At 40.0% G+C, this 13,891-nt stretch overlaps 1 protein-coding gene across 2 annotated transcripts in view; it reads left to right on the top strand.

Moving 5' to 3' along the window:
- Nucleotides 1-665: 665 nt before the first annotated feature.
- LOC134035288 (zinc finger and BTB domain-containing protein 47-like) overlaps nucleotides 666-13,891 on the top strand; it is a 43,131-nt gene continuing 29,905 nt past the window's right edge. For both annotated transcript variants that reach the window (XR_009932336.1, XM_062480279.1), the window contains exon 1: nucleotides 666-837. Coding sequence is in view for 1 of the 2 variants with exons in the window: in XM_062480279.1 (XP_062336263.1) it covers nucleotides 835-837 (3 nt within the window). In the remaining variant the exon portion in view is untranslated. The remainder of the gene's footprint in view (nucleotides 838-13,891) is intronic.

Genomic DNA, 13,891 nt, shown 5'->3' with positions numbered 1-13,891 from the left:
CTGTTGGAAACTCGGAATGTTCACCTAGTAGGCTATAATACCACTGTTTGCACCAAGTCGTTCTGGTGCGTGAACTGCTAGTTAATCCTGAATTGTAAAGGGGCCTCTTCTGAAAATGATTAACCGACTGTCACCTTAACACAGCTAGCAGTTTGAAATGCAAGAACAATCAGGACAAGTGTGTAAGGCGGAATACTCGATAATAGTTACTTGTGTGGTGGTGTGGTATGTAAAAGTGGGGTTCGTGATGATTAAACATTGGCTACAGGAGAATGAATTCCCCCACGAACTCCAAGAAGAAACAGTTGATGAAATTGTTTTGGAAATTTGTGAGACAATTATTTGCGAGACTTCTGTTAATCAGAATATTAAAAAAGATGATTGGTTATGTGTCATTCAATAGTGTTTGAGACCTAGGCCACACAAATGTCCTCGTCCAGAATCGCAGTCAGCGCACAGCTGGAAGGCGCGCATTCTGCTATTTGTGCCGATTCTCTTCGCTTCCCGAAAATCTTTTAATTTGCCATCCTGATACAAAGATCAGCAAACATACCGTTTGTGTTGTTGGAAACTCCCCTTATTACAGTACCATGTCCCTTTAAAACGTCTGACAAAAAGCCCATATGATCCCAGAGCTCCAATCACCAATTCCTTCTGCAAAAGCAGCCTCTGCATTTTTGTGTATCTGAATGCTTAGCACGCCGAAAAAAGACAGACTGTCAGAAAATCCCCGAAAATATGTGAAAATCCACCGAACATTTTCATGGCGAATGGAAGTCAGATGCAAAAGGAGTTATCTTGGTACTCCTTTGTGCCTCGTAACATCGGATCAAAATGGTACAGTAGGTCACAACATTAATCTTATTTTTCCCTTCTTAGTCTCTTGCAAATTCTAGCTACTTAGCCTGGCCGATAAAACTTGCCTTACTTGTGGCCCACACCGTTTATATACCATCAATCGTCATCAATGACTGTCATGCATTCAGTGATTTTGTAGTGAACTTTCCAACTTGCATAGAACACATATGGAAAATTTGAGCTACCATAAGAATGCAATGCAACAATAGCTACATTGTTGCAGAGAAAGAGTTCAATTCTTTCATATCAGAGTGATTCGGTATAAGATTAGGTCATGACTGAGGGACTGTAGATATGATGAGCAAGTGAAAGTTATGGGACTGTCGGTGTAAATAATATATTTAGCTTTGACAAAGGGTAAAATATTTGACTTATTGCAATGTAACAGGCGGTTATGGCAAAGGGGTCTGTGTACATTTGCACAGGTAGTCTGCCTAATTTGAACTTCAATAACATGACCTTCTTTAATTATCTTGTTACTCTCTAGTAGCCCATCTTAACAACTTGACTTGTTTTTCTGAAATTTCACTTTAATTTTTTTTGCATGATTATTCACCTTGCAAGCTCTAAAGTTACTATGGCATTAGGGATTGATGATAGGGTTGAGGTGAAATATAAATACCAACATTGTCACAACCTATGATCAGGATATTATATATCAAATACATTTCATCGGTGAGTGTAATAACTAGTATATAGTATATAACATTATGTGCTACTATATATAACTAGTAACTAGAATATAACAAATATAAAATCTCTCTGAGAGAGAGAGATTTTATATTTGTTGAGACTTGATATGTCAACAAAATGTCTGCGAAAACTGTAAAAAAAAAAATTGTATTCACAAAGTGGCTTAGGTGGCTAGCCTTTGCAATTTGTATTGCAGTGGAAGAGAAACAGACAGACGTCAGACTCCAGGGTCATTTTGGGATGCCTCATTAGAAAAGCATGTGGAGCTGGATGCAGTGGTGGAGTAATCTCATCGTGCACTCACATCTGGAGGCCCGGGTTAATATCTGGGTCAGGTCATGGGGGTTAGCCCTGGTGCAGCAGTGTGGCTTCGGGTAGGCTGGGCAGAGGTTTGTTGTTTTGCTTTTTAGTTTTGCAATTTGCTTTTAAAGTGTGGTAGTGTAAGCTGTGATGAGCACCACAGTGCAAAATGTATCGGGTTCTTCAGTTGCAAAAGCAGTTGTGAATAAAAGCAGCATTTGATGGATTTTGCTGGAGCACTGTCACTAAGGCAGGCCCTTGATGATAAATTTACTCATTTTAATCGTATACTAAAGGCACAGAACCTATATATTTTTATGTTTGTGTAAAAAACAATTCTGTTCAAAGAACATATTTTGAGTATTGAAACATAATATTGTTAGAACAGAGATGTTCCGCAACAGGAACCGTTTTTTATGTTAAAAAATCCTAGAAGTTCTAATACTTCTAATCATATTACTCACAGAAGAACCTTTCTTGTCATTGACTTATTGAAAGTCTGACATGTTTGACATTTGGATAGTCTTTCCACATCTGTCAGATGGCCAGCAGGTCCTTGGTTGCTCATTCTTTCTTTGGTCCAACAGGGTCCTGAGGATTTTATGTAACTGCCTATTCAGGGCATTCCTGCCCACCCTTGACTTTGAGACTTCGTCGTCTCTTGCTGTGTGAGGGGCTGGCTTTAGTCCTTGTGACAAGTGTAGCCATTCCATCGCCAAGCAACAAAGTCTGGCAGACGTCTCTTTTCCCCAGTAGGAGGCCTCTTTCCTAGAAAACAAGTACCGTAGGCATTACTAATTTATCACCTTCAGATTAAAAGCACTGAAAAGGCTTTGCAAGACTACAAGGTCAAACCATCTGGGTCATATCATTATTATTTTTTGTGAGTTTATACGTTTAGTTTTTATAAAATGCATTCAAGTTATATTCAATGTTGTTATTACTGGTATGTACTGGTATGGATGTATTCCTATAAGCTACAATGTAATCCTAGGCATTGCCTAACATAAATTTGTAGTGTGACTTTGTTGTAAGTTTTGTTTTGTTTTTCTTTGTTTTTTGAAGAATTTGGACCAGTAGGAGATACTTACACAGATGGACACTCAGACTTTCCAACTCAGACTTTATAAAGGACAGTTAGTTCTGAGAAAAGAGGATTTGTTTAGTAAGATGTTTGTGTTGCAACATGGTTGAACGGTTGTGCTTTGGAAATGTTTTTGTGTATTGCACTTTCGTGCAACACTAACCAATTTAAGACAACGGAGCGCAGTGACAAGTAGTGATTGACGGCTAATATTAACCAATCTAAAATCTGCATTAAAGTTAAAAACCTAAAGATGAAGTTTAATTTGTTATGTAACATTAGACAGAATGGTGGACCGATCACTGTATCAGCTCACAGTAGGCACATTGTGATGGATGCCTAACAGTGGCCCACACAGGGACTTGACTATTATTAGGGTTCCTCCGGGAGGAGGGAACCTATTGTATTTGTTAGTTTTATTATTATAATTATTATTAATCTTCTTCTCCTTGCGCCACAATAACTCAACATGTTATTGGTAACACATTTTCTAATTTGGCACATTGATACTACATCCAAGTGGGTACCCCCACACCAAATATGGGACACCTTCGACTGTAGGGGGCGCCACAGGCCACGCCCTAAAGTCCGATTTTCAAAGTGATGGCATTTCCACCCCATTGCTCCAATTCTTCTGAAACTTGGTGTGCATGGCTCATTTTTCATGAGGAACAAAAAAGCCTCAAGGACCCATAAGGTCCGCCATGATGGATTTTCCTGTACAGTGATAATTTGGGAAAACCTTCAATATTCCTGTCAATTTCAATTGACTTGAAATTTTGAACAGATATGTATCATGGATGTATCTAAAAACGTTATTTAAGACAGTTGAATCAAATACAAAATGGCTGAAAGGGGTGTACTTATGTAAATTTCCACATTGCCTCAATACGTTTGTGTCACTAAATCAAATGTCATTTTGAATGATGGTTTTTCAAACCTAATAGGGTTCAAGATGACATCACTCTGAAGTACCATAAACAATTTCACCTTGGTATGTCAAAATATGATTGAATTAGAGCTGTTTCAACCTTGGCTGAATCTAACAAGGCTTACCACAGGAGAAACAGCTTACTTTTTCATACAGTAACTGAACATGACAATATTCAACACTGAGAATAGCTCAATGGGCTGGGACGGTGACCTGCTAAGTATAAGGTTGTAGGTTTGAATCCCGCTACAGTGGTTGAGCCTGTCTTAAATTCGAATATCTGTTTAGTTAAACAGGATGACATCGTTCTGAAGTACCATGCGCAATTTCACCTTGATATGTCAAAAGATAATTGAATTACAGCTATTGAATTACAACTTTGGCCGAATTGAACAATCCTTGCTACAGGAGAAACGGCTTCTTTTTTTTGTACAGTAACTGACCATGTATTCTCATCCTTGAGGGTAGCTCAATGGGTCGAAACGGTGTCCTACAAAGTGCAAGTCACAGGTTTGAATCCAGGCACAGTCTTTTGGCCTGTCATAATTTTGATTACTTGTTTAGTTAAACAGGCAGACATCATTCTGAAATACCATGCGCCATTTCATGCAATTTCACCTTGAAATGTCAACCGTTTCTTAACCTTTGTCCCAAAGCTGACCAAAAACTAATACTCATATCACGCAGTCGGAGCACAGCTAGATAATCAGCGTCAGCACCCTTGGGTACCCAGCATGCAGTGCAGCATGTCAAAAAACGCAAAGACTTGTGGAAAATAGTTTGGTTACAACAGCCATGCGAGGGATTTCAGTTGTTGTGTTCGTTCAGTTAGATGTTTGTAATGTTATTGTTTGTTAGTTAATATAATCTTGTTGGTCACCCTGATTGTGCATGTTGTGTAGTTTAATGGGACCAGAGAGTCGGCTGCTGTAGTGTCACAGGCTATTCGCAAGGAGCTGAATATGAGCACTGCCCTAGCCCAGTTGCCCACATGACTATTGTTAGTTGTGCATTGACTGAGAGTCTGGAAAGAGATCAACTCAAGCAGAGTTTCAGTATCCTATAATAAGTTAATACTCAGCCCTTACTAATCATAAGATCTCAGCAGTTGGTGTGTAGCAGAGAGGCTAGAGAGACTGACTAGTAACCTTATGCTCATGAGTTCAAATCCCCGTTCAGCCTATTGTTGTTGGCCAAACATTAAGTAGTTTTGCTCTCTTGTTGTCCAAGTCTCGATCTTCTACAGTGTACATGTTTATAATATTTTACCATTTTGCGGAGGAACCCGCGTCGCTGCTTGCAGCTATATTTCTTTCGGATTTCTATTATGTGCATGTTAACATTCAGAAACACCATTCACATAAATAACGCACATCACAGAGCTTTTGTTTCTTAGACCATATCAACTTTATTGCCTTTATTGAACCCATATACTTGTTAGTTTAGGTTCAGCATTTTTACCTCTTGATTTTGTCTTGTCATTGGCTGTCGTGTCCCGGTAAAGGGTGTCTGGCTGGAAACCGTGTGCCTAAATGGTGTTCCACAGTGGGTGGGACGCTCCCATCCCTGTCTGGAGTGTGGGGGTATTTGATGAAATTATTTCTTTTAACGGTTGTATTACTTTTAAGGCCAAATACCCTATCTTAATACCCATATCATGGTATGTTAAGCATTATGTGATGTGGAATATGGGATTCCTTAAATATAGTTATGGTTACTTGGTATTGTTTTGCTTTCACAAACCCGGTTTAATTTACTTTGTTAATGTGTTTAACCCGTTGATTTAATTAAGTAATAAACCCATAATTATTTTGCAACCTACTCAGTTCTCGTATGCCTTCTTGGTCATCCTTCACACACATACTGTGCTGTAGGCTAATTAGTGAGCGTTTTGTAAAGAAATGTAAACAGGTCGCACCATAACGATTATTTGCACTCGCACAAATAATAATAATAAATCTAGCTGCAAGCAGCAATGGCGGATTCCTCCTTCAAAATTGCAAAATGTTGTAAAATAGACATAATAGATAGTTACACTGGGATTAACCAGAAGACTTGAAACTGTAATTTCTGTCATAAAAAAAATAAATACCTCTGACTGAATTAGAACCCACCACCCTTTGCACATCAGCATTGCGTCTCATCCTACTAAGCCATTCACAGTCTTAGATATTTTGATGTTCAGTTTTTGTATTACAAAATAAGACATTTCTCCAATGGCAAGCATTGTCAGATTTGGTTAAAGTTCAAACAGCTGTAATTTAGTCATATTTATATATGGGACATAAAAACGGGACAACGGGATGACTGGGTTGCTGCTGTAAAGAATAGCTTACTCGTAGTGCTTTAAAAAGGTTGTTTGGGGTGCCATAACTTGTCATGGAAGAGAATTTCAAATCATGCCTACCATCAGTGGCGATTTGTCCTGTCTTAGGTTACTGAAATGAATTTGCGCAACAGGCAAGGTATCCACCTGAACAATCAATATACTTCATTAAAGCTAACTCGGTTGTGAATCTGACACTACCATGCGTAGACTCCAAGTAGATAGCTACTGTGGTAAACCTGGCTTGTTTTGCAGTGGTTTACACAGTCTCGCTAAACAGATGATCGGAGTGTTGTTATGGGCTCAAATAAACACTCATTGCTATGTTTTACAACCAGAGGATTGACCAGAAGACGAGAAACCGTTCTGTCAAAAAAAGAAAAAATGGCCTTTGACTGGTTTTGAACCTACAACCCTTCGTTTAGCCATTTTGTATTTGATTCAACTGTCTTAAGTATATATTCATATCTGTATAACATTTCATGTCAATTTGACCTTTTTTGTAAGAGGAGATCAATTTTGAATGTTTTCCCAAATTATCACTGTACAGGAAAATCCATCATGGCGGACCTTATGGGTCCTTGGCAATGGGGTGGAAATGCCATCTCTCTGAAAAGTGGACGTTTGGGCGTTAGTTGTGGCAAGGTGTATCAATATGCCAAATTTCAAAACTTTTTACCAATGAGTTCATGAGATAAATTACAAGAATAATAATAAATATAGCTGCAAGCAGCGATGCGGGTTCCTCCGCAAAATGGCAAAATATTATAAACATGTACACTGTTGAAGATGGAGAGTTGGACAACAAGAGAGCAAAACTACTTCATGTTTGGCCAACAACAATAGGCTGAATGGGGATGTGAACTCATGAGCATAAGGTCACAAGTCAGTCTCTATATCCTCTCTGCTACACACCAACTGTTGAGATTGTATGAGTAGAAAGGGCAGAGTATTAGCTTTGGTCAGCTTTGGGACAAAGGTTAAGAAACGGTTGACATTTCAAGGTAAAATTGCATAAAATTGCACATGGTACATCAGAATGATGTCACCTTGAAGCCAATAAGGTTTGAAAAACCATCAGTCAAAATTATATTTGATTTATTGACACAAAGATATTGAGGCAATGTGGACACTAACATAAATACACCCCTTTCAGACATTTTGTATTGCATTTCTCATTCCATTTCACCCTATATAAAGACACATCTGCCCGCACACTATCCCCATCCATGCTGTTTCCCTCTCTCCGAGCGCAGGTCATGCCAACGCAGAAACGCTGCAGCAGCCGCATGAGGTTTAGATGTAGTCCAAAAACTACCTCCCACAAGCAATACATGTCAACCGCAACATTGTTAACAAACTTTCTCGAAGATCGCTTGGAAACCACAGATATTGACTTTCTCCTTGAGTAGATCTCAAGAATAGCCTCATAGGCAACTGGCTAGGGTACAGTCCAGGTACAGTCTACATCCAGCTCCTTGCGAGTTTAGCCTCTGATAGTAAAACGGCCGACTCTCTCTTCCCATTAAACTACACGACATGCACACTCAGGGTGACCAACAAGATTATATTAACTAACAAACAATAACATTACAAACATCTAACTGAACGAACACAACAACTGAAATCCTTTGCATGGCCGTTGTAACCAAACTATTTTCCACAAGTCTTTGCGTTTTTTGACATGCCGCACTGCATGCTGGTTACTCAAGAGCGCTGACAGCTGATTATCTAGCTGTGCGCCGACTGCGTGATATGACGAGATGCTAGTGACGCGCTAAGGTCTCTGAGTCTCCTGCATTAACAAGTTCTGCTCGATTAGCAAGCTATTTTTACTAATGTTTTGTTAGCTATTGAATGGTAATGCAAGCTAGCTAAAAACAATGTTAGTTAGCTTGGCTAAACTGGTTTTCATAGCAACAGAAATCAAAAAAACAAATCAGTCGAACTTTATTCAGAAAGGGGGATCTGTATTTTTTACTCTACTCTTAACGCATGACTATGTTTAACTTAATGTCTGCACCTCTCTGTCACCAACTGTCTCTGGAGTGGAGGGTGGGGGCTTCATATCCAACAAATTACACCCCTGAACTTTTAAAACAGATCTAATGGCCTACTACAATTGTAAATATCCTATGGCTTCTTCTCCAATTGGGCCTCGATACAATGTCATCTAATATTTTCTGCCCATTCTGTTTTTGGGGACGTTCCACACCAGCACCCTTTTCCCAGTCCCTCTATTCTGCCCTACTACATGTGTTTTCCAACACCAGTTACAATCAACTCTGGGCGCCAGAGAATTTTTAATACAGGTGCTGAGGAGGTTCTAGATCATTGACAGGGGGAGCTGCGCAATTATATATACATAAATACTATTAATAAAGAAGCAGTACTTCTCTTGATTTTCTCTTGACTTCTCTTGGTTTTTATTCAGATGAATAATCATTGGATTCAGGTCAAAAGTCTATCACTTGAACTGGTTTCATCACTTAACCCTTGTGTTCTCCTCGGGTCGTTCTGACCCATCAGTCATTGTGACCCACCGTCGTATTGCGACAACTTTACCGCATACAAAAACAAAGTGAAGCATTTTCTTTTAACCGTCGGGCTGTCTCAGACCCCCCACATTGCGATGGTTAAAAGAAAAGTATTTTTATTTGTTTTTGTATTGGGTAAAATTGGGTAAACACAATGATGGTTCGTTATGAACCTTTGGGTCATGTGACCCGAAGGCAGCACGAGGGTTAAGACACTAAAAGTCAGCATCTTGGCATACTGGGACATGGAAAGGATTAAACATTTAGACTTTCATCAAAGTACAAAATGCTGGTTTGTCCTTTTTCATCAATGTCCTCAAAAAAGCAGTCTGCAGAGCTACTGTGTCTGTGGGGTGACTGTTTGTCTCTGGAGGGCTGGCAGGCAGGGGCAAGCAGGGCAGGCAGGCAGGCAGGGCAGGCCAGCTGAATGAAGCTGTCCAGCTAGAGAGGGATAGTCCAGCAAGGGGTCTGTGATGCTCTCAGCTTCTCTGTTGTTGCTCTCGGCATCCTCTATTGAACTCTGTTGAGCAGGCCTCTGCATGACCCTCCAGACCTGTAAAAGTGAAGAAAGGATCTATGTCAGTTCAGTTGTGAAAAACGAAGCTTTTTCCATCAACACTTGACATAAACTACAGTTTTTGACTGTGAAATGCAATGGCATTACTTGAACTTGAATCCAAATGTGTTGACCTGATGGAGACGCATGCAAAGTCACTCAAAACACGGGTTCGATTCCAGGCTCTGGCAAGAGTATTTAGCTCTAAACTGGTCAATATATACACATCTGACAAAAGACCAGCTGGACCTTTGCCTGTAAACAGTGATTCTGACTGTCAGAGACCTTTAAATAGCCTGACTTACTGAAATTGGCAAAACTAGCCTGGCTAACGTAGGTCGCTTTCTCAGGGCATTTACATTTAGTCATTTATCAGATGCTCTTATCCAGAGCATATGACGAATGAAACAGGCTCGCATTGAAAAATCAGATATACTGGCTATCTTTAGCAGGCTCTTGTCTACAAAAAGCAGTCCTCCCTGATGTTTTTGGAGTAGAATTGAGTGAAATACAAAATTGTTTACACACTGCCAGTGGGCAAGCCGAGTCTGAGGCTAACGTCAAAACAATGTACCCCCGGGATGCAGTCTCACTCCAAGTCCACAAATCACAAAAATAATCGGAGCATCTGGCTAAAAGCACAATTCCCACATCTCTTGAAGGCTGCCCTGCTCGACTTTTTTGGTGTAGACCATGGGTGGGCAAACTTTTTGACTTGCGGGCCACAATTGGTTCTAAAATTTGACAGAGGGGCCGGGCCAGTAGCAGATGGATGGAGTGTTTGTGTGAACTAATATAAATGATATATAAAAGCCATTACATAAAAGGTTTAGGCATTTAACAGGTAGCAAAGCATAAATATGCAAGGGTTACTGTACGAATATTTTATTATTAATTATTTATTATCATTATTTCCAAATGCATTTTTTTCATAACAGTATTGAGAAACTCAGTTTTAGTGGGAACAGTGTTGTTGGTCTCCCTTTTTTGCCAGTGCATCAAAGTCTGGAGTTAGTTTTGTTGTGGCAATTCTCAGGATAGATCTGAGGTGTTGGTCAGTTAACTTGGATCTGTGACAGGATTTGTTGATGTTCATGACGCTGAACGTCTACTCACAAACATAGGTCGAGCCAAACAACGCCAGCATCTTTTGTGCCTTCCTCCAGAGGTTTGGAAACGTGGCTTCGTCAAGTGATGCATAAAAGTCATTCAGTTTGAGAGGGTTGAACTTCTCCTTTAACCCTCGTGCTGCCTTCGGGTCACATGACCCAAAGGTTCATAACGAACCATCGTTGTGTTTACCCAATTTTACCCAATACAAAAACAAATTAAAATAATTTTCTTTTAACCTTTGCAATGTGGGGGGTCTGAGACAGCCCGACGGTTAAAAGAAAATGCTTCACTTTGTCTTTGTATGCGGTAAATCTGTCGCAATACGACGGTGGGTCACAATGACTGATGGGTCAGAATGACCCGAAGATAACACAAGGGTTAAGACGGAGTCAGACTGAAGATCAATCAGTTCCAATTGCAGCTCCTGCGGTGCTGTTTCAGGGTCTTGTGACAGGGGACAGGACACCAGCTGAAGTGACTTGTCAAGTTTTTCAAAATAAGAGAACCGACGGCAGAATTCTCTGTGCAGGTCGTCCAGTGATTTGCTGTATTTCTTAACGTTTCGGTTGGCCTCTTTCTGCGTGGCTAGTGTGGGGAAATGAGCGAAAGATTTGTTTGAAATTTGTCTGGAGAATAGGGTCAGCTTGGATTTGAAGGCTCTCACATTTGTGTAAATGTGTGCACAAACTGATCTTTCCCCTGTAGCTTCACGTTCAGCTCATTCATGTGTGAAAATATGTCCACAGCAAATGTAAAGTCACAAAGCCAGTTCGTGTCACTCAGCTCAGGAAATTCGTTGGATTTTCCCATTAGCTCCAAAAATGAGCTAATCTCCTCTTTGAGCTCCCACAATCATTGAAACACTTTTAACCAGCCAAACTTAATCCAAACTTAACCAGCGGACACGAGAGTGGTAAAGTCCTGATGATCCGCATGGGTTTCTTGCAGGAACGTAATAAACTGACGATGCTGAAGTCCCCTTGTGTGTCCTCATATGACTGCTTGGCCACCTCATTGCTGCTTGCAGCTATATTTGGTGGCCAAGCCGCGAAGCGGCGAAGCCACCCCTTTGACGCGTACAAACACACCGGTGTGTTGAGAACTGGCTGGTCCCTGAAGCTACCAACACACCGGTGTGTTGGAACGCGTCCTTTAGAACGTCCAATTTTGTTCAAAAACGTCACAATAGAGAGTTCAACATTAGCCTACATGTATATTATGAACATGTGTTTACCTTACCTTTACAAGTTAACCTTATCCATATGAAAACGTTCAGACAATTTAGTTTAGCTAATGTGAGCTAACAGCTAACCAAAAAATAACTCACGCTTCACTCACTGCACCTAGTAAACCATGATATTATCCGTTTTCCTTGACTTGGATATCACTTTCAACACATTTTACTATAACCAACCAGAGATTGAAATAATATACATACACTGTATATTTGGAGAAAGTTTACCTTTATTATCTATATGAAAACGTTCAGACAATTTAGTTTAGCTAATGTTAGCTAACAGCTAACCAAAAATAACTCACGCTTTACTCACATCACCTAGTAAATGTGTTGAAAGTTTCAACACATTTTCCTATTGTATAACCAACCAGAGATCGAAATAATAGATATACATTCACAAATATGCATCCAAAACATCCGACAAGTGTCTGTCTTTCGTCTCGTTTTGAGCCACTAGAGGCCATCTTTGATTTTTTTGTGTTCCGGCAACAGATATGGCCCTTGATGATGTACCACTTGACCCCGTACACCTCAGTATTTTCTCGTGAGAAGAGTAGGTTATCTCGTTGACCCTTTGACACCCACAATGCATTGAGTACTGATCAAAACAAAAAAACATGGCAGCCTACATTATCGGTATTAGCCAAGTTAGCTTGTCGACAGCTACACTACGATAATATATCATATCCATTCACTGTGGATTCACTTGTGTGAATATTTGAAAATAGGAACAGTAATGACAGTACTAAGTTATTTTAATAAATATTTTAGTAAGTTAAAAAACCCACACGAACACGTTTCTTAATTTTTACCACAGTATCCCTTTACTCATTTCAGGTACATGTCCAGGAAAGGGTACAATCTTGTCATTGTCACGTTACATATCAAGGAATATCATACAGCTATAAAAAATATATAAAAATTATTTAAAACCTTGATGCTGTGTAGGGGTAGGCAAGGCTTCCGTCAACATATGGCAAAAAGGTACAACATGTTTGAGTTGTGTGATGTACTGGCTATATTTAGGACATGATCCATTACACAGGATCCACTATGGACATCCAGGATCATGAAGGGCTTGGGATTTCTGGGTCTGTTGTCATGACAAGTCAACTGGCATTTATTGTCATCATACACTTACAGTACACAATGAAATGAAACAACATTCTTCCAGGACCTAGACAACTACAACAACTACATAGAATTAGGTAAAAAAAGATTGGATCCAATTTGTGACAAATGCCTCAAGACACCAATAAGTGGGGATACTCTGAATGTAAACAAGTAGGCTAGTGCAAGGGAAACTGTGAATGTAAACATAACCTACTAAAATCATATGTGGACATCAGTTATTGAGGTAGCAGCCATATGCAAAAAAAAAAGAGTGGAGTGATGATGTACAGGAGCCTGGGGGTGCATGGGTTTGTCCACAATGCGTGTGGCTTTGGGGATGCAGCGTTTGTGAGGGAAGAGAGATCCTGACTATCTTCTCAGCTGTCCTCACTGTCCTCTGCAGGCTGTGATGCAGCTCCTCGGGATGCTCTCTATAGTCCCTCTATGCAATGTGGTGAGGATGTGGGATGGGAGATGGGCTGTCAGCCTTTGCAAAAAATAAACATGCTGCTGGTACATCAAGGAATTAGGTGTTCGACGGTCTCGTTGATGTTCAGCAAGGAATGGTCACTTTGTGCTGACCGTACTTGCCCAACACCTGAGAGAAGGCCATGTACTATACATGGACAGTTTGTACAGCAGCGCTGTCATTTTCTGCCTCTTGGAACGGGGCCTGTGCGGGCCAACATTCACCTGTAAAATTAGAAAGGGAGATGTTCAATATATAGAAAACGGTCAACAGCAGGCAATCAAGTGGTATGACAAGTGGTGCGTTTCATTACCCTATGAAACATTACAGTCATACATTGCCGTCTTGTCATTTCAATAGGTTGTTAGATTGAATAAGCATAAAGTCTGGTTTATTCTACATGTCGTCCATCAACTAGCCCTAGCCCAGATTTTCCAAACAAATTACACTTGCCTCTCATTTTTGCTTTAACTGTGGCCTGACAATAAATGAGGAATACATTTTCTATCAACACGGAAATTAATGACAGTAGAATGAGTAGATGGTAGCAAGAGATCACAAAACATAGCCATCAATATAGAATGGATGTCTGCATTATTGTGTTTGCTTTAATTTGACTAAACATGGCAAGTTAGTAATCGCTAGTTACCTGAATAATACCCTTTACTACGAGC

The sequence above is a fragment of the Osmerus eperlanus genome, chromosome 15, assembly GCF_963692335.1.
Source record: "Osmerus eperlanus chromosome 15, fOsmEpe2.1, whole genome shotgun sequence".
Classification (NCBI taxonomy): Eukaryota; Metazoa; Chordata; class Actinopteri; order Osmeriformes; family Osmeridae; genus Osmerus; species Osmerus eperlanus.
This window is presented reverse-complemented; position numbering and strand designations above follow the sequence as displayed.